This window comes from Enhydra lutris, unplaced genomic scaffold, assembly GCF_002288905.1.
Source record: "Enhydra lutris kenyoni isolate GAN:26980312 unplaced genomic scaffold, ASM228890v2 scaffoldscaffold47, whole genome shotgun sequence".
Lineage (NCBI taxonomy): Eukaryota > Metazoa > Chordata > Mammalia > Carnivora > Mustelidae > Enhydra > Enhydra lutris.
Genome location: NW_019154131.1, coordinates 3807826 through 3832767, shown reverse-complemented (window position 1 = coordinate 3832767; position 24942 = coordinate 3807826). Strand labels below are relative to the sequence as shown.

The 24942-nt window shown below is 35.4% G+C and overlaps 1 protein-coding gene across 1 annotated transcript in view; it reads left to right on the top strand.

The window, feature by feature from the left end:
- The window catches only part of LOC111156597 (protein tyrosine phosphatase, receptor type D), a 406803-nt gene that overhangs the window by 304205 nt on the left and 77656 nt on the right, over nucleotides 1-24942 (top strand). The window contains exon 27 of the mRNA XM_022517585.1: nucleotides 21682-21805. Within this exon, the coding sequence (XP_022373293.1) occupies nucleotides 21682-21805 (124 nt within the window). The remainder of the gene's footprint in view (nucleotides 1-21681; nucleotides 21806-24942) is intronic.

Genomic DNA, 24942 nt, shown 5'->3' with positions numbered 1-24942 from the left:
ATTTACTTGGAAGTAAGAAAAAAAAAAGTCAAGAAACAAGTTTTGCTCTGGATAAGTCCATAGTCTTCCAGGAAAAAAAAAAAAAAAAAAAAAAAAAGAAAAAAAGGGGAAATAAAAGGAAATAGTCTTCAAGAAAAAAAAAAAAAAAAAAAAAAAGAGGAAAAAAGTGGTAATTATACGACATGGTGATGGTGAGAGGGGAAAATTTAAGAAGGGACAGTACTGAAGTTTTTCCAGAGAGCATGCAAGTTAGACTCACTGAAGTTTGCTAGGATTGCAAGATCCCAGGCTAAGGGAGATCACACGCAAAGGCATGGAGATGAGAAGGGACATGGCTTATTCAAGGGACTCCAGTGTGTTCTGTGCTTGTCACTGCAAAATCAGGGTCATGCTGCTCAGAGGTGAGACAGGAAAGTTGATTATACTCTTGAAAAGTAGTAACATCAACACTAAGGGGTCTGTGCTAGGTGATCTTAAAAGTACTCTCAAGTCATAGAAATGATTTCCTGTCTCTACTACTAAAGCTGTAAGTAACCCCCCCGCCCCGAAATCAAATGAATCCATCTATATCTATGGCACTCGTGAGCACAGCTTTGGAGAGAATTTGAACAATGCTGCAGGAAGGGATTGGGGCCAGGAGAGCCTATTGCTGCCCCACATAATAGGAATGTCGTTACTTATTTCTTTTTAGATGTAAGAAAAAGTGTGGTAGTATTATTTGCCATGATTTTTCTACTCTGGCTAAACAGTTGGTCATTCTACATGAGGAAAAAAAAAATTGTTGACCATGCCACCATTTTGGGGAGTACAGAGAGGATGAGAGAAAGATGTGAGTGTTAATACATTATATGAACTTATGGATTTAGCAATGCCTTGGGAAACATTAGTCTTTTAGTCATCACAGACATAGCATTTGGTGTATTTGGCTTTAACTAAAAAGTTCAGACATGCAGCATAGTCAGAACTGAGTTATTTCTCACTTACTGAGTATGTTTCCTTAATAGTGGACATTTATCTGTCATTCAAGTTCCAGCCGGAGGCTCATGGAGATTCTTGATTTAATTCATTCTAAGTCCCCTCATCCCCTTATTTCTCCTCCTCCATACCCCTCTCCTCATTCCCTCCTATCCCTTCCCCCATCCCCTCTGTCACCCTAATTCCCTCCCCTCTCTCTCCCCACCTCCCCACTTTCCCCCTTCTTCATCCCTCCCCTCTACTCCCGTCTGCAAAATATTCCTTCATACCTTCTTCTTTGATATTAAACTATATAACATTTTAATATTATGGTGATAATATTACCTAGGGCTTCACAGTCTAGAAAGAGCTTTGCAGCAATAATAATGATAGCAAATGTGTATAGCACTTACCATATGGCAGACATTCTTCACAACATGGTACATATATTAACTCATTCAGTCCTGCCAAATAGGTACTATTAGTATCCTTGTGTTACAAGAGAAGGGACTGAACTGAAACTCAAGGAAGTTAAGTAACTTGTCCAAGGCCATACAGCAGTTAAGTGGCAGCATGGGGATATGAACCCACATGGCTTCATTTCAGAGTCATGTTCTGACTACTATAAATAGTTCCCTTTGGTGTTTCTTCCCACAACCATTTTCATTATAGTCTTAAAATAAGACATTTTATGTCATTATCCACTAAGATGGTTGCATAATATTCATGAGTATTTTCTGGTCCCAAATAAGACCTAGTAGCCTAAATTTCCTTTTTTTTTTTTTTAAGATTTTATTTATTTGACAGACAGAGATCACAAGTAGGCAGAGAGGCAGGCAGAGAGAGAGAGAGAGGAGGAAGCAGGCTCCCTGCTGAGCAGAGAGCCCGATGCGGGGTTCGATCCCAGGACCCTGGGATCATGACCTGAGCCAAAGGCAGAGGCTTTAACCCACTGAGCCACCCAGTGGCCCCATTAGCCCAAATTTCTGATTCATATAATTTTATTTTTGTTTTTCAATATCATGGACATTTTTGAACAACAAAAAAGGACTTGGTTTCCTCTGGGTAAGAAACTTTATAACCAGCCTCCCCCTTATGTTCTTTTTTATTTTATTGTTTTATAAATTAGCAAGTTTAAAAATGATGTAAGGTACAGTTTATACCTGAAAACAACAAAAACAACAAAAAAAACCAGCATTGCACTCTAATGGACTAGAAACCATCAATTCATCAAGTTGACTCTATAAATTTTCCTACATAATGGTGACAGCATTTGTTTTCTGATCTTGACCAATTCCCTGGGTAAATAAAGTGGAGAGAAAGCAGAAGCAAATGTTGGAAGGATTACAAGATATAAAGACCCAGTTTTAACTCTCTTAGAGAATTGTTAATATTGACTTGTTCTTGTCTTGACATTTTAAACTATAGACCAGAGTCTACTTACTTGTTTTAACCTGAATATTAAAAGAAGAGAAGACTTAAATGTTGACAAAATGCCCTCTTCTCTACATATCACCAAATTTCGACTTAATTTAGATAAGACCCATGCATGATGAAAGGAAAACTTGTTCACTACGATAAATTTTGTAAATATATTAAACCTATATAAAGTGTCATTTTGCCTGAAGACTTTTAAAAACATCTTTCATCTATGCAAAATCCTGTTTCAAGTTTCTGCAATTTAATTTCATATAAAAGCTGCTAAATGATTTGAGAAGATAAAAGCTGTTAACTTCACAATCCGAAGTTTGCCGTATTTCAAGACGGAAGAGTTATACATACAATTTGCCTACTTATATTTCTTTCCATTAGTTTCAGGGTCCATTGTTGTTGTTTTTGTTTGTTTACTTGTTTGTTTGATTGGTTTTGGTTTTGGTTTCTTTAGCTCTAGCTTTGATTTCTGTGAAATTGAACAGTATGCCAACTAGCATATAATAAGCTAGATTGACGAGGTAGGAGTTTGGCTTCAGATGGATGATTGCACTAGGTAACCTTTTTAGATTCTCTCTTTGTCTAAGCCTGGAATTCTGATTCTCTGATTACTACAAAACACAACTAAAAGTACGGATTATAAAGATAAGGTTCTGAAGCCCAGCTTCCCTTTTTGTTTTCTCATTGTGGTGATGCCTCTACCCACTCCTCACAAGCTTAAGTTCAATCTCTTCTGTTGGTGTTCTATAACTCGGGAGTGCTGACGTGGCTGAAGTGATTGAGAAACCGTAATTAAGATGGTTAACAAACAGTGAAATGCTGCCTCCCTTTGTATTAAGAGCAGTTAGGGTGCTGCATTAGCAAAGGTAGAACTCAGTCTGGTCCCCCCACCCCCTGCCAAGGTAATTAATTGACCTCCTTGTCATCAGTTGAGACATGAGGAGAATAAAAATTTTCAGCCTAGGTATTGGAGTTGGTGGGTGTTGCTGTGCAACTGGGCATTGATTTCCTTTTTTGTTCTTTTCTATTCCTTTCATATTGATCCTCCCTGTCACAGCTCACGGATTCTCCCATTATCTTACGAAAGGGGGAAAAATGAAAAAAGAAAAAGAAAACTGTCCCAAAGTTTCAGAGGTTTGAATTTAGTTTCATAAAGTTTCCACTGTGGAGTTGTATTTGAGGATTCCTAAAATCTTTGAATCTAGTCCACCCCTGTTTTTTCGCCGAAGAGAAGACATTTTTTCCTGGGAAAAAATAAGTGATATGGCTGAATGAGATGTGGCTGAAATCATCTAACCAGTTTTGCATCTAACATTATGCAAAAGCTGATTTTTTTTTAAGTAGACTTCCTAGACAAGAACAAACTGATGAATAAAGAGGGAAGTTTTCTGTAAATAAAGCTATAGTCATACATGTTAAACTTAGGTTATTTAGAAACATCAAAGAAGCTTTGTTTCCTATATGGGTACCCAAATCAAAAACAGTACTAAAAATTTTGGTGGCTATCAATTATTTGATGAAAGGCGATTTCTATTTATTGAAAGGAACAGTGGTTCTTAGCAAAAAAAATACATTTATTTTTCCTTATCATTTTATTAAGATACAATTCATGTATTATAAAATTCACCATCTTAAAATGTACAATTCAGTGGATTTACTTTGAATGGGTATTTTATAAAGATTCAAGGACACCCCCTTTTTGGTGAAGATTTGTATTTCTTTTGTTTGCATTGTTCTTAAACAACTGATGGAGGAAACCAATGACACTAGGGAGTTGTTTGAAGACAGAAGTCTTCAAACAGAAGGGTAGCTTGAGCATGGAAGGCCAGAATTAAGATGAGACAGGTGCCCATCACTATGGGGCAGATTTTATTTGCTTTTTGCCGTACCTGAGTCCCCGATACTACAAAGGATTGCAGTTTTCATTGTTTTACTTGTGAGTCTTCCACTATAATAATAAAAGCTTCTTCAGGGCAAGGAATGTATCATTTTTATCAGGGTATCCTTTTGACTAGCATGGTAATTTTTCTTAAATGAATGTGGGAATGTTTCAAAGATGAAGCAGGAACCTGGTTTGCTTTTTGCAGCTCCCTCTTCCCAAGTGTAACATGATATTGAAATGGACACCATTTATCAACCTATGAATAAAGGTGCTTCAATAGGTTATACTATTACTGAACTGCAGCAGAGATCCTGTGGGAAGAGAGGAACTATGGGCCCATGGAAGTGACAACTTGATGGGCAGTGGTTCTCCATCTAGGTAGGGAATCCACCTTTGGGTTTCCTTGGTGGGCCTCCCTTGGACAGTATATCATTAGAACAGTGCAAGAGATCAAGCTTCCTGACAAGGATTCTGTGCACAGATTCCGTTCACTGCCCTGAATGAAATGAAGGAGTGGAAGAATGCTGGTTGCAGAACTCACTTTTCCTCTACTCATAGTCTATGAAGAAAAGTGATCTGGAGTATTCATATCTCAGAGTCAACTCTAAGAGGAAGAAAAATCACCTTTCCTCAATGCTAAAAATTTAGCAACTTTTACAAAGACTAGTAGTTTCACTATTTATCTCTCTGCAGTTTTATCATTAAAATATTTTCTTTGTTTCCTCAAGACTTCATCTGCTCTTGCTACTCATTTGCTCTTGAAAAGAGTTGTAATCTTTTTGTTTTTGATCTATAATCATTCCTCAGCAACAAATTGTGAAGCCACAGAGCAAAGATTATAATTTTCATTAGAGAATAGACCAATGAACTCTGTGAGACAAAGCTGCTCATTTCTTCCAAATATCCCTGTGAACACAACAGAAGGCAATTCTAAAAATTGGCTATTTCTAAAAAGTGTTCCAAGAACATGAATGTCTGCTTCTTTGGAGATCTCTTTTCTTTTCCAGCTTTGCATTCTGTTCATCTCATACAACAAACTTTCACCGAGTTATTATGGGCCAGGTACTTTGCTAGGCTTTGGGGGCTACAAAGATGAATAATACATAATTGTTGCTCTTAGATTCTGAACCTAAAATTTCCTTCAGTTTTTTTAGCTAACATTAGGCCAAAGCTCCCAAACTAGATTTTGATAAAGATTCCCATATCACGAAGCTGTAAGTTTTACCCCAGTGTAATTCAGCTTGGATTTTAGTCTGTATTTGTTATATTCACCGTGATGGGATTTTTTGGTTTTCTAATATTCAATAAATTCAGTGGTTTAGAAGCCTAATTGGAGTGCTAGAAGCTATCTAAAATCTGTCCTTCAAAGTCTAAATTTGCTAATTTCTTGGACAGAAAAAGAAATCCTTAAAACTTACAGGTTTTTGGACTCATTTTAAAGAAGACTCGTATTTTTCTTTCTCATATTGCATTACCTGAACGTATATTAAGATTAAGGGAACAACATTGTTCTTTATTGTGTTTCTATGGCAGAACTTCTAAATGTTTAACTAGGCTGTGGGAGCAGTTATCAAGCATAGTATTTTGTGTCATAATTTCAACTAATGAATCATTGAACACTAAAAAAAATGACTTCAAACAAAATTTTCTATCTGGATGAAATATGTAACTCCAGAAGGAAATATGAGCTCTTTAAATATCACACAGATCTCTTTCTGTCTGTTCTTCCCTTATTATAAATTGTTGGTTAAGGTAATCTACTTGTATTTTAATATCTATATTGATTAAAGAAGTTTGTCTGTTAGAACACATTTTTATATTTGTTACTTTACCCATGTTACTCTTTATAAGATGGTTTGGCCTCTTTGTATTTTCTTCGCTATCTCATTAAATTATTGAAGTATATCCCCAAATTGGAATAAATAAGATTTATGCTATATAAGGAGAATCAGAACTATAATCTACTGATTATCCTTAATAAACAAAAGATATATGAAAGAAAATGAACACAAATATAATTATACTTATTTTCTGGAATAAAATTCCATTTATTTCACTTCTATTGGATAGCTTGATTGATAATATTTTCAATTTTGAAAAAAGAGTTATTTTTATATAGCATTACTTGTAAATAGACATATACAGAACCCCCTAGTAAGGGTATATCGATTTAAAATTTTCCAACTTTGGCTCTGAGAAGGGATATTTTTATTCCTCTAACATACTCTAGGCCTTATTCAATTTGTGAAACCTTAATGAACTATAGCTTAGCACTGAGTTATTTTCAGTAGTCTTGATAATCAATATAAATTGCAGTAAAGCCAATGAATTTATAACATTATTAGGGAAGGTAATCTGAAGAATGCATTACTCTGTTACCATCAGGTTCAAAATTTTGTTTATAGGGGCGCCTGGGTGGCTCAGTGGGTTAAGCCGCTGCCTTCGGCTCAGGTCATGATCTCAGGGTCCTGGGATCGAGTCCCACATCGGGCTCTCTGCTCGGCGGGGAGCCTGCTTACCTCTCTCTCTCTCTCTCTGCCTGCCTCTCTGCCTACTTGTGATCTCTCTCTGTCAAATAAATAAATAAAATATTTTTAAAAAATTTTTGTTTATATTTTAAGATTTAGCATTATTAATCAGGGGTGAAAGTATAATTACAGAAGAATTGAGTTTCCCAATTTCAAAAGACGTTCATGGAAAATGAGACAGAAATCTGAAATTATTAAAATAATATCTATATATGTTACTTGCACCTGGACTGGGCCCACAGTTTTATAGGCTACAAAGATACATAGTAGACTGTATTTTATTCAGGAACTTACATTATAGTTGGGGAATTAAGAAATTATCAAATGAAAAGAAAAGTTATAATGTTTTTAAATAACTTTAATGAGGAAATGTTACAAGACTAAAGTTCGCTGTGAAATGGATGCTCCACACTATGCCCAACGGTAGTGGGTACATTTGAAAGTGTGGGAGAGGTCTCTAGGTAGGAGTGCATTAGAACAATATAATTTAAGCTGAACCTTGAAAGAAAGCTAGGATTTAGAAAAACAGAAAGGATAAGAATGTTCTCTCCAGACATGAGGTATTCCAGTGTGAAAAAGTAAAAATTGAGAACCTCTGACTTGGACAGATTAAAAAGGAGCCATGGGGAAACACCTGGGTGGCTTACTTGGCTAAGCACTGATTCTTAATTTCAGCTCAGTTCATGATCTCAATGTCATGAGATCGAGCCCCATGTCAGACTCCGTGCTCAGCTTGGAGTCAGCTTGAGATTCTCTGTCTCCTCTCCCTCTGCCCTTCCCCCTACTCTTGCTCTTTCTCTAAATAAATAAATATATAATCTTTTAAAAAAGAGGTGGGGAGCCAACAGCTTGAATTCAGGAATATTCACTAAGACTGACTAGCCAGTTCAACATTTATATTGAGGAGGTGTGCACACGGAAGGACACAATATGGCAAGCTCTGATTTTAAAGAACTTTAAGTTAGTATAGGAAATGAAACAACATAAATGAATATGAGACAAATGTAGAAAGTGCTATGGACATTCCAAATCTCATTACACCCAAAATTTGATGAGTTATTTCAAAGAGAACTCTGTGAGTCTTTCAAGTTTCAGTGTTCACAAACACCTATGTGTTTGGATTACGGTTATTGTTTCTACTTTTGTCTTTGTGCACATAAACTGATTATTGTGAGCTTTCTGTTGTATTTTGTTTAATACCTACTGCATCCTTTAAGTATAAATATGACTCTTTCATTGGCAACATACATTTTGAGCCTCTAACTGTCTCTCTCACAATAGTGAACAGAATACTTGAGACCAGACTGGTAATACAGGATGACAACTGCCATCATTTTGTTATGTTCAGATTCAGTAAACTATAGTTATGTGGTGAAGCAATTCAGCTCTTTGTTAATGACAGATTTATTGAAGACATGCTTTCAGAAGGATTGTACTAGAAATCCTATTAAAGTGCCATCCATTAAACCATTAAGATAGTCATTAAAACTGTTAGTGCGGACTTGTTATCCGTGAGTTATTGGTCTCTCACCATTCTCAGTGGTTTCCGTCAATACTACTCTACCCTTTGTTCTGTTGTGGCTATTCAGTTCCAAGAAATGAAGGCATATCAGCTTTCTCTCTTTTCCTGCAAAATTTTGGGGGTTGAAGTGGGGGTAGGAGAGGTGGTATGGTAGTGAGGGTGGAAATGAGAGAGATTGAAATCCCTGTCCTAATTGTTCCCGATTATATAGGGTAAGGATGATACTTAAGTTCCCACTCTTTTTTTTTTTTTTTTAATAAGAAGCATGTTAAAATCTAACTATAAGAAAGTTATGGCTGGTTTTCATTAAAAAAAAAAATTTGGAAGTGGAAAGTACTTTGGGATTAATGTATCATTAAACCAAACTTACAGACATCTGGTCTTTAATCTATTTTCCTTTCTGTTCACAGTTTTGAAGTAAGGAATTGAACTTTATGAAAGTAAATGTAAAGTTGTAATTTAATATACATGTGTTAGAGTGTAGTAGTTAAGAGCTCAGAATCCAAAGTCAGAGAGCTCTGGACTCACATCCCAGTTCCACAGCTTTAATGGACTACCAGCATGATTGATGGGAAGTGTCTTAACTCTTCTAGGCCTCAGTTTCTGTGTTTCTAGTATGGAGACAAGAGTATCTACCTAAATTTGTTTTAAGGATCACTGTGCATGAGACTCATCATTATCATCAAAATCAGAAGTAATTTAACCTGATTACTTCTCAGTACCATTCTTTGATAAGGTTAGAGGGAGACAATCTAATTTAGCATTGGCTCTTTCAATATTTTTTCCTGGTCATAAATCTACACTGAGCTTTGTCTCTAGATGGCCAGAGAAGCCAGTTGCAGACCTTGACATGGATTTCACAAACTGCTGTCCAGAGTGTTTGATCCTATAATCTGTGTTCTCTGCATCTAACATGACAAGAAGTCAAATGTGCAGATGAGAAATGTCCTGCAGCTCCCGTTTGCCCTCATTTTTGGAAAGTAGTACAATATTCACAAATTGAGAAATTAAAGAACACAGATAACAAGTGCAAACTATTAAAATAAATATTGTTAGAAGATAAACTGAGGGGCACCTGGGTGGCTCGGTTGGTAGAGCATATGACTCTTGGTCTCAGGGTTGTAAGTTTGAGCTCCACATTGGGTGTAGAGATTACTTAAAAAAAATAAAATCTTTAAAGAAAAAAAGATAAACCGAGCCATGTTAAATATTTTAAGAGTTTATTTGAGCAAAAATTGATTCAGATTCAGATTGGGCAACACCAAACCAGAAGTGTTTAGGAGCAGTCTACCAACAGGAGCAGGGCAAAAACTCATATAAAGTAAGTGTGGAAGCAAAGAAGGGAAATTATTGATTGGCTGTAGCTTAAAGCTTTGTTGGCTGTTAATGACTGGTTGTTTTGATTTTGTAATCTTGAAACATTTACAGGCTTAGATTTTAGTTTGCTTCCAGAGGCCACCACAGCATTAGAGCCCCCTTAGTCTAATAGCATTCTTGTTTAATTAATTTAACATTTTCAGTCTATGCATCTCAGACATAAATGCTGATAGCATTGATATATGATATTCTAGGTTTATGTACATATGTGTGTATATATATTCATATATATTAAAATATGCCTATATTTTAATAATGTCCTTTTAATTTCTTTTTTAACAGTAAAAGTAGATGTCTTTATGTCAGTAGGTACACAGTTTCAATAGCTTCATGGGTTTTTCATACTCTAAGTTGTTTAAGCAGTGTCCTGTAATAATAAGGTTATTTCCTTTCGTTCCTCCACTGTTGTCATGGTTCTGTAGTGACTGCTCCAAACATTTGTCCAGGAGAAAGACATGTCTTTAACTTTCAAAGCTTTTAGGCAGAGTTTAGTGCCTGACAGAATGATCAAAGTCTAATTCCAGGAGATGATGAATTTGAAGAATGTACATGGTGGGATGAAGTTGAGTCAGTTGCGGAAGGCAAAGAGATCACAGGCCAGACCTCCAGACCGTGAAAGTACCTTGATATGGTCATTTTACTCCAGGACCTGTTCCTTACCTTTGTAAATCTGAGAGGTAATGGGGTCCCAAAGACCCCACTTACATAGGTATGTGATGTCAGTGGCCATGTTGTCCAGCTGTGATGACTGGATGCTGTCTTCTCTAAAAGAGGATCAAGTAGTCATGTTCCTCGCCTTTCCGAGCCTCCCTTTTCTGTGTGTCTATGAGTTATTTTCTCCTCTTGCTGACCTAGCTTTTTTTTAGAGATGTTAATTTAGATACAGTTTTAAAAGATATGTTAATATATGTTCTAATACTTTATTATTATACTTAAGACATGTTTGGTGATTGAACTGTGTAATATTCAAGCAACAGAATAAGTCTATGGTTCCATTTCCAGAGTGTTAAAAAATTTAAAAAAGGAAAGAAATTATAGCATGATTCTACCTAATATTTCAGTAATAATTTTAAAATGTAGAATGTTTATTAGACAAAAGATTAAAGATTTTTTTCCATAGAATTATCACTGCATAAGGTCAGTTCTTTAATTTTGCTCTTTTCCTCCGCAACTGAACACACATCCAACCAATTTCTGCACCACCACATTCTTTCCAGTCTCCACCCTGCCCCAGAAAAGAAAAAAATATATATAATTTGAATAGACTAAATTGCTAGTTTCATAGAGAACAGGGTAAATGTGTGTTAAGAGTCAAATGTCCGTCTCTTCCTTTATCTCTTTTCTGTGCAGCTCCATAGAAACATTGAACAAGATGAATCAATGTTTCAGGCCAACCACCTTGTTGCATTCTGGCTTTATTCCACTCTTACAGCAGCAGAGTCGATAAGTGGAGACAGGTGTTGTTCTGCAGAAATTGCTGTCTTTACTTTTCCCCACCCACCTGTCCATGTGGTAGAATTTGTAAATGAACTTACTATCTGTCTGTCTTTCTCTTGTTCTCTTTTGGCATGTATATGCTCACTTGGCTGTGATGGTTATAAGTCTCTGTATCATGAAGCTCACCTAGGACCCAAGATACAGATATGGATACAAGGAAGTTAGAGCCTACTCTAACCTTATAATGTATTGCCCAAATTGGGACACTTTGGAAGATGGTGCTTTGATAATGAAACTGGGACAAGGGGGTAAACTGGAATGTACCTCCTACCCCTTCTAATGTAAACCACATGCCAGAGCTGAATCTTTGGCTGTTTATCCTTCCATCTGATTAGGACGCTCCCATCCTCTATCACAAAGATCAACAAATGGACTTGAGACTTCTGAGGAGCACATTTGCTAAAACAAACAACCTCCCCAAATAAAAGAAAAATCCACTGTATTAAAATGGTTAACTGTATCCACACATAGGTGGTATGTCCAGAAAATTTGGTAATATGGTGTATAAAAGATTGTTTCCTGGCAAGCAGTCCCTATGTGATACTTCAGAATAGTGAGTAGATATATAAAAGTCGGAAATTATAGCATGGAAGGCTATAATAATAATAATAATAATAATAATACCTGTTCACTTAGAAAGAATTTCAAATGTGCCAAAGTCCAAGATGCCTCTTATCATGAATCAGGTTTCAGACAAGTGTGAGCCTGGAAGCCATTCTGACTATTTAAAAATATTTTATATATCTCTGATCTATTCCAATATATGTTTACTTAATAGTTACATGTTCATCAGGGAAACTTATTTAACTGTTTCTAAGGTTCTAGGGTAAATGTCACTGTTGCCATATATACTGCCTATAATGCTTTTCAGTCATTCATTCTATAAATACATTTTTAAATCAACTGTATGCTAAACACTGAGTATACAACATCAGATGAATTACAGTCCCTGTAATGATATCTTCAAGTGATTCCATTTTTTTCCCCCAAAGTTCAAATATATAAAATTATCAAAGTATGGACATTTTTCTAATACATTTTATCTGTAATTGTCTAATTTTACATTATAAAATGAATATACATTTCAACAAAACAAATTAATCTCTGAAATTAATCTTTTAATTTAGAAATATACTCTAAAATTCTAGATTGTGTTAATTTGTCCTAGCCTTTCTAGTTTGCTTGCAACATGTAACATAGAAGAAAGTAACATGACACTTTAGGTTGTAAATACTTTCTAAACTACTTGAACACCATGGGTATAAATAGTTATGATCAATCTGTGTATCTTCTTTAATTAGAAGCCTATATTTAGTACATTAGACTGTGTCCTTACCTATAAGGACTAATGATATTAACAGCAAGGGGTTTTTAGTATATAAATGTGTCCATATACATGTATTACATAGTGTATACATATCCAAAGATACACTGTATCCAAAAAACACAGGTAGAATCTCAGTGTGTTTCAACCAGATAGTTACACTAAATACATTTGAGGATAGGATGAGGTAGGGGAATTTTGTTAAGTAATTATTTCAGATTTTCTGTATTCCATCAAAGACTTAGAGGAAGTGTCATTTTTTTTTTTCATTTCATTCCAGATGCAAAATTTTTATTCTTTAAACAGGAAATTATTCATATTTCAGTTTGGAAACTCATCCGTTTTTCCTTTCCCATCTAAAAACAAATTTGGGAGAAGAAACAGTTTTAACAAAATTTTAATTAAATAGAAGCAAGGTAATACTGAAAGCCTAAAATACATAGTGTACAGTAAAATGAGGGAAATATTAGTGTTTTAAAATTAGATTCTAAATCTGTATAAGTGATAAAGAAAAAATAATGTTATCACTTAAAACTCAACTGATCAAATGCTCAAAAACAAGATGATGATTTATCTTATTTTCCTTATATTGTTATTTATGAAATGCTGCTATAATAGAAGGCATAAACAATCACAAAACCATTCTTTTCATTCACATTTTTTTTAATTTTTAAAAGATTTATTTATTTATTTTAGAGAGAGAGAAATAGAACATGGAAGGAGGGGCAGAGGTAGAGATGATCTCAAGCAGACTCCACACTGAGAACAGAGCTCTACACAGGGCTCAGTCTCGTGACCCTGAGATCAGGACCTGAGCTGAAACCAAGAGTCAGATGCTTGACTGAATGTACCACCCAGGGACCTCAGTTAGTTTTGCTTTTGAATCTACTTTTTCACTGTATTTCTGAATGGTCAGGTCTCAAATGAAATGGAAAACAAATTAATATAAGTGGTTATTTGTGTTCTGGTGGTGGTGGTGGTGGTGGTGGTGGTTATCTACCCCAGAAAAGTAGATCAGTTTCCAAACTATATAGATGAACATATTGTTACATAACAAGTGGCAGGGCAGAAGTGTATTTCTTTGCCTAAATTAACTGACAATTGTGTCAGTTTTATGCTTCATTGTCAAAGGAAATTGATTCACTTAGCATCAGGGAGAAAGCAGACATTCCTTGGACACTGAGATTGTCTTAAATCAGGTTGTTCTCACACAAGTCAGTGGATGAAGACAGGAAAAGAAAAACATCCACCATTCTTTAACCAAGAACTTTGTATCAGGTATTTTATATGTATTATTTTATGTAATACTTTTGGGTCAATACAAACGTGGCAGCATTTACAGAGTGGTGAGGAATTAATGCATTCATCTTGTTAATTTGGAGCCAGACTCTAGTGCCCTTTTGTTCACAGAAAAGAAAGGATGCCACTGTGAATTTATTCAGCTTAATGCTGTGCATAGATTGCAATCAATAGATAATTTTATTTGTTACCTATACACAGTTCTTTTTATAAACACTGTAATTACTTTCTATCAATTCAATCAACTTTATCTCCTTAATCAGAGCAGTTTAATAAAATTTTAATAACATTTTCTTGCCCCAAACTGTCTGGAAAATTTTTAATTCTTTTTGCTTTACCAAATAACATCAGAAATCTTAGTCTATGGATTATATTTGTAAAAATGATTATCCATGATGCTCTAGTCTTTAGGAACATCAGCTATAATTCTATATATCACTTTCTTATTACATACTTTAATTCAATAGAGGAGATAAATAGCAAAAAACTGAAACATTGGGATTCAAGTTATCACTGCCATCATTCTTCTAGAACATTGCCTTTGGGAACTAGGAATTTTTCTTTTCTACATTCAGTACTATCTAGGAAAATGTTGAGGCACATTAAAAAGGAGAGTACAATAAAAAATCTGGCCTTTTAAATCTTCAGATCTCAAAGTTGTATGTTCTCTTCTGAACTCTCCTTTGAAAAGATCTGTCAAAGTAGTTTTTTTCTAGTCACACATAGAAAGTAGTAAAATAGCTTCTCTGCATTCCAGAGATCACATAGCATTGTCCTACTGAATTGAAAAAGAATCTAGTATTTGTTGCTGTTGTTGCATTATTGTTTTTTGTCATTTTGAATTTATGATAAATTAGGACAAAGTTAACTATACTTCTGGGAGTAAATGGAATTCTCAAAGAGATAAGCTAACTCATTCTTAGTGCCAAGATATCATTTAGGAAAAAAGAAAATGTTCATCAACTGGTTGCCTCAGATATTTACTCATCTCGTATGGCTGAGTGGTTTACAATGACTATAGAGTCTCTTTTTTGCTTCTCTACATATCAACTCTAATGTAAATAAATTGTTACTTCAGATACTTCTCTATAACTATTTGTTACATAATATGTTATAATTGGGGTTGCAAATCAAACCACTAGACAACAGATAAACTGATACAATTTTATCACTTATTTGAAGAAAAAAGTTATTGTATATAAAAATACCTGATTGAAATATCTTAATGCCTTTGCAAGCATTGTACATTTATAAATTGTTCATCTTTCCACTTAAATATGGAGAACTCCCATATGTATTCATTAGTTAACACTGAGAGTCTTGAAAAGTCCCCATTTCAGTCCTTCAGATTCTAATTGTGGCCTAGACCACAGATACTTTTATAAAAAAAGACTTGGGAAGTTTTGGTAACTAATTTGGTAAAGGAGAAGAGAGAAGATGAGGGCACCAACATGACACTGGGAAGACATTAACAGAAAAAAGGGAACAGAGCAATCAGAGTGTCAAAGCTAACCATGGGCAAAGAGAAAGCCAGCACCTGGGACTCAGGCTCTGACCTCCAAACTTTGCTCATGATCCTACTTTCCACTCCTTCCTCACATTCTACTTCTGAAAGCATCATTGGATTCAACTAAAGGCATGTTCTTCTCTTTGAAGAAAGTACTCATTATGCCAATTGCAGGCCTTTGCTAATTGTGCAAAATATAGCCCTTCTCAACTATGAAAACGTGGGTCTTTTTCAAATGGATACATATTAATTTACCATTTTCAATCTTGGAGGAAAAGAATATGAATGAATGAGAATTTAAAAAGGCTTCATTGCAGAAATATGGTCAATGGCAAACTGCTTTTCTAAACCTCAAAAAGGGTTTGAAAGTATGTGGGTGCAAACCACACTAAGGAGTAAATGAGCCTACTCATTAAGAACTCTGTGGAACGATAGTGTTTCTCTGGAGGTTAAGGTCATCAAAAGTTCAATTCCCAGTAAAAAGGATGGTTAGTCTGACCCATAGTTTGCCTAGTCAAGTAGCTGGTCTATTCCTTCTATATAATTAAATTTTTGTTAGTTGTTTTAAAACACACAAAAACAGGATACAGCTTTTTTGTGGTTTCTCTTTGATGAGTCTCTAAAGGGAATAGTTTGAGGTTTTTCTCTTAGTAGAGTGTGGAGAAATGGGACACAGAACAACTAGTACTATAGGGAGTTTGCACATATGAATTAATATTTTTCTTCTTGGTAGAGAAGTTGAAATTTTGCAGAACCATATTGAAAGGACTTTGCTTTAAGTTGATGGCTTTAGCTTTACCAAAAAGTTCAGTCACTGGATGTAATTTTACACAGTGACTGTAGTGTGATGTGCAAATTTGTGAGCACTCCCTTGTTTTGAGTTTAAAATTATAAGTATAAATTAGAAGCACCATAGAGACTTTTGTTTCCAAACCTCTTGTGTTTCAAGAGAACAATGGAAAGACCTATGTAAAACAATCAAGAAATCTTCTCAAACTTGGCCAGAGAAAAAGCATATGGCAGCCAGGCATTCAGACTGTGGTCCAGAATGCCTGGGCCCCCAACAGAGCTTACCAGTTGTTTGACCCTGAGAAGGTTTTTTAATTTCTCTGCATCTCAGTTTCCTCACTTGCAGAATGGTTATAATAATGGTACTTCTAGGTTCTTTGTGAAGATAAAATTAGTTAACATATGTGAAGCACAAAGAAAACAGTAGATGTGATATGTGTTATTGTAACTATTGGATATAAATATATATTTTTATTTTATTTATTTTTTTAAAGATTTTATTTATTTCTTTGTCAGAGAGATAGAGTACAGGCAAGCAGAGTGGCAGGCAGAGGAAGAAGGAGAAGCAGGCTCCCTGCGGAGCAAGGAGCCTGATGTGGGACTCGATCCCAGGATGCTGGGATCATGACCTGAGCCAAAGGCAGCTGCTCAACTGACTGAGCCACCCAGGCATCCCCTAAATATATATTTTAAATCTGGCATTTTATCAAGAATATGGTGCAGAATTATAAGTACATTATATATATATATATATATATATATATATATAGCTTATTTTTTTCATTTACCTATTTTTTCCACTTACCTATTTTTTTTAATTATTTATTTATTATTTAATAGACAGAGATCACAAGTAGACAGAGGAAGGGAAGCAGGCTCCCCTCTGAGCAGAGAGCCAGATGCGGGGCTCGATCCCAGCACCCTGGGATCATGACCTGAGCTGAAGGCAGAGGCTTCAACCCACTGAGCCACCCAGGCACCCCTCCACTTACCTATTTTAAGACAAGTTCTAGTTGGTTAAAAAATTAGAATTTTCAGAGTATCAAGTTAAAGATACATAAATGCAAAATATTTAATATTAGCAGCTGACTACTCAATATTTTCTTTTTCTTCTTTATATTACAGGGAGTTTTTTCTGTGGTCACATTCTCAGTAAGGCAAAGCCATTGAGTTGAAGATCTGTTAAAATTAGAATGATTAAGTGGCAGGTATTGAGGTTGGAGGGGGAGTGTGTCATGTGCCACCTGTGCAGATAGAAAAACAAAGTAACATGGTTTGATATTTCTGGAACGTTTAGGTGCTACATACTCTTTATCCAGTACATTCAAGGACCTTGTTGAAACAGAAAGAAACATAAGGAAGTAGTATTCTTGTTTATGAATTCTGTGACAATGCAATGTACAAATACCATAAGCTTATTTTATTTTTAAAAAGTCTATTAATCAAATTTGGGTTGAATACATCTAGCTTGCTTTATTTCTAACTTGCAAACTTTCCTCCAGGGCAGCTACAGAAAACCTGAACAGGATTCTAGCTTGTGAGGGTAGAATTTGGGATTGAGTTCTGGGAAGGAAGGAGATATCTTACCAAAAGTTGTTTGGATATATATACAGTTGAAAGGATGAGAAGAGATATCTGAGAGTCAGGTTTAGGAAAACCAAATGCCAACAGTAGGAAGAAATTGAATCTACTAGGAACAAGGGTGCTTATTTCAAATTGTTTTGAATAGTGTTTGGGTGGTATCAGCTCAACTTGATAGTAGGAAGATGCATGGTCATGTTGGGTTGGCCAAAAATATGAGATTAGAGTGGAACTCAACTTCTCCAAACCTGCGTTCTTCTTTCTCTATGTTGACCATTTTATTCTTCCTTAAGAGGATCTCAGCAAGAGATAACAGAACACAAAGAGGCAAAACAACTACACCAGCACCTGCACCAAAAAAAAAAAAAAAAACCAACAACAACAACAAAACATAAAAACACAGAAGACATTGGTTAAGCATCTGAGTCTTGGTTTAGGCTTAGGTCATAATCTCATGATTGTGAGATTGAGCCCCTCATTGGACTCTGTGCTCAGCAGGGCATCTGCTTGAGGTTCTCTCTCCCTGCCCCTCCTGCTAATGCATGCTCTCTTTCTCTCTCTCTCCATCTCTCACACACACACACAAATAAATGAATAAATCTTTTTTTTTAAAAGTGTGTTTTGAGAATTAAGCTCTTATTCATCCATGATACCTTTGCCTCATTAACATGGACAATTGAAATTTGATTTTCCTCAACCAGTTTTATTTTTTCACAGTAGAAAAGGCCATCTTATACCTCACCTACTTTCAGTAGTTGTTATTCCTTACTGAGTTTACTGCTCTCGACTTTCTGACAAGTTCCAAAATAATGACCTATGCTGTGTATTGTTAAATGTTTGGTCAGACACGTAGATACAGATAGATGAGTATGTGTTGCACAAAGACAGTTAAGCATTATTTAATCAATGTTTGTTTGATCTGTGTAAAACAAGTATAAATGTAAACTGCAACCCATCTGTTTCATCATTCATGTGAAGCCAATCTCATTTTTAAAACTTGATTTCTTATGTAATTGCCCCAGAATGACAGAGGATGATCAGTTGAGAAGAAAAACCTTTTGGACTTGCAAGATAAAGGATAGTTATGTTTAAGTGTGTTTCACATGTTGGGCTTCCTCGTTTTTCAGTGGCCTTCAGGATAGGTAGCATCATGCCTTGGTAATTACCAGCTGTTAATCATCAGCTGGGCTTTGAAATCACACAGACCTGGGTTTTAGGGTGAATGTATGAGTCTAGCTGTGTGAGCAAATTACTTAACCACCAAATCACACAATGCCTGCCAGAGAGAAGACCCACAGTAAGATTTATTGAGTTAATCTTTCTTTACTTCAATTTTCTTGTGTTGGAAAATAACAATACATACCTCATAACATTTGTGAAAATTAAAGAGGATACTGCATGACCCAGCAGCTACTATAATTATCCTGTTACTCAGAGGTCTTCTCATGGGTCATCCTTTAAGCCTAAACATATTAACACATGTGACATAAAACTCATGTTTCCATGACTGGTTTTTAAACTCTTCAATGAAAGTATCAAATCAAGCATTCAGAAGGCTGGGGATATGTGGCAAGAGTGGAAATGGACAAGAGTTAACAGTGTCTGTGTTAAGAGATGCAATTTCATTAGTCTAATTAAATGCATGCCACTTTACACATCCATGAGTGATCTTAATCTGAAGAACAAGGTCATCAAAGGAAGGAATATCTTCCACCAAAGTGCTGTACATCAGTGAGCCTAGGAGCTCTTGGGATATTTTACAGAAGAATGTTTAAGAAGCTTATGTACTCAGCAGTGCTCCTCGGTGTAAAGTGGAGTATCACTGGTAGTTGTAATTTCAGGATCACATACTTTACTATTAAACCATATGATAATGAGTGCTAAAGCATTAGTTTTAGTGCACTATACCTTGCAGTTTCCACAGTCTGTTGTTTAACTCCCATGTTACATGGAAGAATTACTCCACAATTTCTCTTTATGAACTCTTCTCGACAACATTTATTCATCATTTCAATTCATTTAAGGAAATCTGTTGAACCATAATTTATTGAGCCTTCTTTGTAGATGCAAAGATAACTAAAGGTGTATAAGTAGGACTGTGGCTAAGGACTTTAGAATCTAAGCTGTAGGTCACTTCAAGCCAGTGGAAGTTCTTAAGCAGGAACTGAACCTGTCCAGAGCTGAGTTTCAGGACTGTTACTTTGGTATGAAGAGTGCATTAGAGTGGAGTTCAAATGGAGTGTTCAAGCAGACATCAGATAACTGAAGGATTGGATTGAGGGAGTGGCAGTAAGCTGGTAGATTTGGGTCCGATTTAAGAAAATTTTAAGGTAAGACTGGCTCACCAAATAAAGCTGCTTTGTATGGAGAAGGTTCAAGGTTGACTTAAGGCTTCCACCCAGTCACCTGCATGTTTCAGGTCACCAGACACTTGGAAAGAAGTCCACTCCACAGGGGAGACAATGAGCTTTCCTGGAAGAACAAACTAGAAAGACCCCTAATTTTATTATTCTTTAGACTCTGAAGCATGGATAATTATTTTGCTGAATATTGTTCAATGATGACTACTTATATATAGCTTACCATAGTAAATTAGAGACTGCAGTCTATCCTGCTGAGAATTTTAGTATGTTTGGAGGCTATTCATGGAGGTTAATAGGTTGACTCTTTACACTTGTGAGTTTTACTATCCCTATTAAACACAAAATATACACGTCTTTAATATTGTAACAGCTGTTGGGTATGTTTTACTTTCCAGTTCTATGTATACACATTCAAGCATGGTAAATGCCTAGGATCAAAAACTACTGCTAAAAATTCTATTAATGTAACATAGTGTCTTTACTTTTTTAAAGAATTTTACTTGTATATAAACCCAATTTATCATTATTTCTGAAAACTTGACTTTAATCATTTCAAATCATGTTTATGTAATTACTGAACTCATGTTTCCATATACCATGAAATTATGTCTTTAAAAAGTGTCAGTGTCCTATGATCAAAGAAAAGATATTTTGATTTCCATAAAATTGCAGGAAATTAAGAAACCCCTCAGAGTTTTGTAATCAAATCCGGAATTCAGTCTCAAAATAATGGTTCTGCTTTACCTATAAAATTGCATATATTATTTTGTATCTCTGCAATATTTATTTTAGGTTATTGAACAATAGTTTGAATGAAGGTATCAAGAAAAGTCATTAAAAATCAGGAAAAATTAAATAAATAAAATCTTTAAAAAAATCAGGAAAAACAAGTTTAAAATAGAGAGTAAAAAGAAAGAAATTTTGTAAACGTAGCATATAACAATAAATAGGAAATAAATAGAAAAACAAGTAAATCCTATCTGCACTGGTTCATAAATTGATATTTGAAGATGATTATTAGATGTAACCAACTTCCCTTCTTTACCATTTTTCTTAACTATTTGAATTGTACAAATTACCTTGTGATACTGGTCATAGTGTGTTATGGAGAAACAGGCACAATTTTAAGTTGCCCTCAAGTTGTAAACTGTAAATAAAGAAAGAATAGCAAAGCCTGTGCCCAGTGAAGCCAGTGAATGACCAGTAAATTTGAAGACTGAGGTTAGGTCCTGACAGGAAAGAGTAGGGAGAATAATCAAGGTAAAATAATGTTCACAGAACCAGAAGGAATATTGAACTAGAAAGCTTGTAAACTATAGCTGCAGAGAAGGAAATGGAAAAGTAAAACAATTTTAAAAACCCTGCCTTTCCAATATTCACCGAACATCTATATTGATTTTTTTTTTCATTTGAATCAATGTTGGTGACTATCACTGTTTTTTACTATGATTAATCATTTCATGTTTTGCTGGTTATAGTAGTGTTCAGCTTCATAGCTAGGGTCATCTTTGATGAAGTGTGGCTTCAGACTTTTCTTTTTAAATCATGTTACTTACTTGTGATAAATGCCTATAATCGGTGTTATCAAGTATTGATTTTGTATGTGTGTGCTGTTTTTCTTTTAAAGTCAATTGACCCTGGCCAGCAGTTCACATGGGAACATTCAAACTTGGAAGTAAACAAACCAAAGAATAGATATGCAAATGTAATCGCATATGATCATTCCCGGGTTCTCCTATCAGCAATAGAAGGTAAGGAAATTCAGACATTGTTTATACTTTTATTTTCATGAGTTTAAGGGTTTGCATGAAAATACAGTTCTAGCTAGGTTTTTCGCTATCTATAGAAATAGTTAATTAAGATTTAGGTATCAGGGGCACCTGGGTGGCTCAGTGGGTTAAAGCCTCTGCGTTCGGCTCAGGTCATGATCTCAGGGTCCTGGAATCAAGCCCTGCATTGGGCTCTCTACTCAGCAGGGAGCCTGCTTCCTCCTCTCTCTCTCTGCCTGCCTCTCTGCCTACTTGTGATCTCTGTCTGTCAAATAAATAAATAAAATATTTTTTAAAAAAAAGATTCAGGTATCATTTGTTCTCACATTTTCTTTCTCATATAAATATACTATAAATGAGCACACGAAATCCCCAATACTATATTACACAGAAGCATCTCTCATTACATTCTTGGCTTGGCTCTAGGTGAAAGATTTCATAATGTAGTTGATGCTTATGGAGGGGAAGAAAATCAAGGTTGTCCATTTTACTGATGGTTGCTGACGGTTATAAATAACTGGTGATTATCAGAATATAATCATTGACTGTTATTTTAAAATGAGGGTAAGGGGACCTGTTTATAAATAAACCTGGATAGCCAGCAGGGACAGTCTAAAGGTTAGGAGTTGATGGTGTGGTGATTAATTAAAATTAAGCATATTGGAAATGTCTGGTACAGCTAATTTGTAGACTGCTTGGTAATCTGTCTCTCACAGTTGTAGCAAGGTGTGCATTCCAGAGGGAATGGCTGCTTCTAAAAGCTGAGGATTACACTTCTAATACACCTAGCTGCTTCTAAGGGTTCACGAGGAGAGTATTTTCCATTCATCCCCTTCCAGCAATAAATCCCTTCACATGGCATATTAAAATCAATTAGGGGCTCATGTTGAACACTCAGCATTTTGTTAGTTTCTTTTGGCAATGGTAGCACATTTCTGTCCTTAGAAAAGAGTTTACAATGTCACTTAAATCCTTTCTTCTGTCATAATAGCTAACCTGGACCACCAACTACCACATACCACATCATTCTCACTGGCATCCTTTAGAAAAGCTCTGTGGCCTGAATTCATACTTAAAAGTTCACCACTTACCCTCTTCCAGATGTTTTATTAAACATTAAATAATACCAGTTTCAGACCTAGTCCTTCTTAGAACCTGGCAGTTCAAACATCATCTTCAGTTGTTCAAGTATCTTTCACTTTTTCTGCTTCCCAAATCTATGGGAATCTATGATTCTATGATAGATTTTATAGATGCCTACGTAACTTTTTCTCATAACTCTGACCAGGCCCTACAAGTCCTACCTTCTTCGTTTAGTACCCAAAATTAATGTGAAAGTGAGACACTGCTTAAAGACCTCCCCAGTAATCACTTAAGGCAACCAATACATTTATTTCCAGTTTTGGGGGAGGAACTATCTTTCAGCATTTGAACAAGGTCATACCTGTACCCTCCCCTTTCTTCAAAATGGTATTATGTGGCATAGATATATTTTGTAATGTTCTCACAATCAATTTTACATTTGGAAAATGTTACAGTTCCTTTTTGAGGCTACTGAAGATACTAGGAGTTCAAGAGTTAACCTTTTTCCATATGGGAAAAAATTGATCAGGTTTATCAAAATTTTATCAATGCTGGTTCTTCAAGTAGGATGGTGTCACACAGGTAATTGCTTCAAGTCCTGTTTGAGAACTGTAATTGGTATATGTGGAGGATTAGCATATAGCATTTACATTTTATCTTTACATCCCACTTTAAAACGTAAAAAACAAAAAACAAAACCAGCAATTTCTTGTCTCATGTCTCTTAAATCAACTCCATAGTTAATAAGAAACTAAACCAAGTCACAAGTGGAAGAGAGACATCTTTTTTCCATTAGTGAAATAGGTAAACTATAAAAATTAAATGAATGTAAATTGAGAACCTATTTGGCATGATCTTGGCTGGAGAACTTGTCAGTCTGCCTTTGCTATATTGTAGCATTGTTTCCATTTGGAATGAGGTCATTCAGTATTACTACATGCCTGTCCTTTTGCCCACTTTATCATTATTTTCCTTAACCTGCTATTTTCTACCGTCTTAACAGTAAAGTATGTCAAAGGACAAAGAATATTCCTCCTTGTCCCTTATGTCCCTTATTATGATAGATGGAAATGATGTACATTTCATTCCTATGCTATTTTTACAGTACAAAAGTAAAAGCACTTGAATCAGACTAAAACCTGCCTTTTTATAGCTCTATGCTCACAAATATACCCTAAATCTAGAGCTGACCTAGAAACCAAAGTCTTTCAATTTTAAGTCTTATGCAAAAGGTTAGAAGCATTTAATTGAAGTTTATGGGGCTATATAGAGAGCTTTAATCTAGATTACAACCACGAACAGCGTTTTATCTTAGACTAAGCCCTACTCAGCAGATATTTAAGGGGGTAAATGATCATCCTATATCTTAAGCTTGGAAAAGGAATGCTGGCAACAGGAATAGTAACCACAGAACCTCTAACGGGGGCTTCTTGCATAAAGGGAGCTTTAATAACATGGAGCCCGATTTTTCAAGAGGATTTAAATGTTAAGAGACTTTATGCACAATTTAGAAAATTTAACATGGTTGTTTCAGGTTCCACCGGTAGTGATGACTTAAAAGACTTCAGTGGAAGGTTTTAGTTTGGACATTTCTGCTGCTGTTCTCTCAGTGGTGCTGGGCCCTCTTCATGTTTACTTTGCGGAGTGGCCTGGCAGATAATAAAGGAAAACTGGAAGTTGCCACAGTGATTCGTATTATCTTTATCTTTTTTTCCTAGAGCAAAACCTTTATGCTACTTCCACTGAGCAATGGCAGGGGAAATAAACTAAAGAATGGGGAATTGTGTGTCAGCATGAGTGTGCTTATTGAATTCTGTGAAAATAGTGATATTTCATGACACATTTCCAAATCACAGTCATTTTATTTATGCTGGGGAAAATGTAGAATAAATTCAAGAGAGTTCCAACTACAAGAATGCTTACAATTGTGAATTATAGAGCAAGAGGTATGGAAACACAATTAAATTTTTGAACAGTCCAGTTACTGTTGGCAACCCCTCCATGTTTAAGCTGTCCTTAAGAGACATCAGTAATTC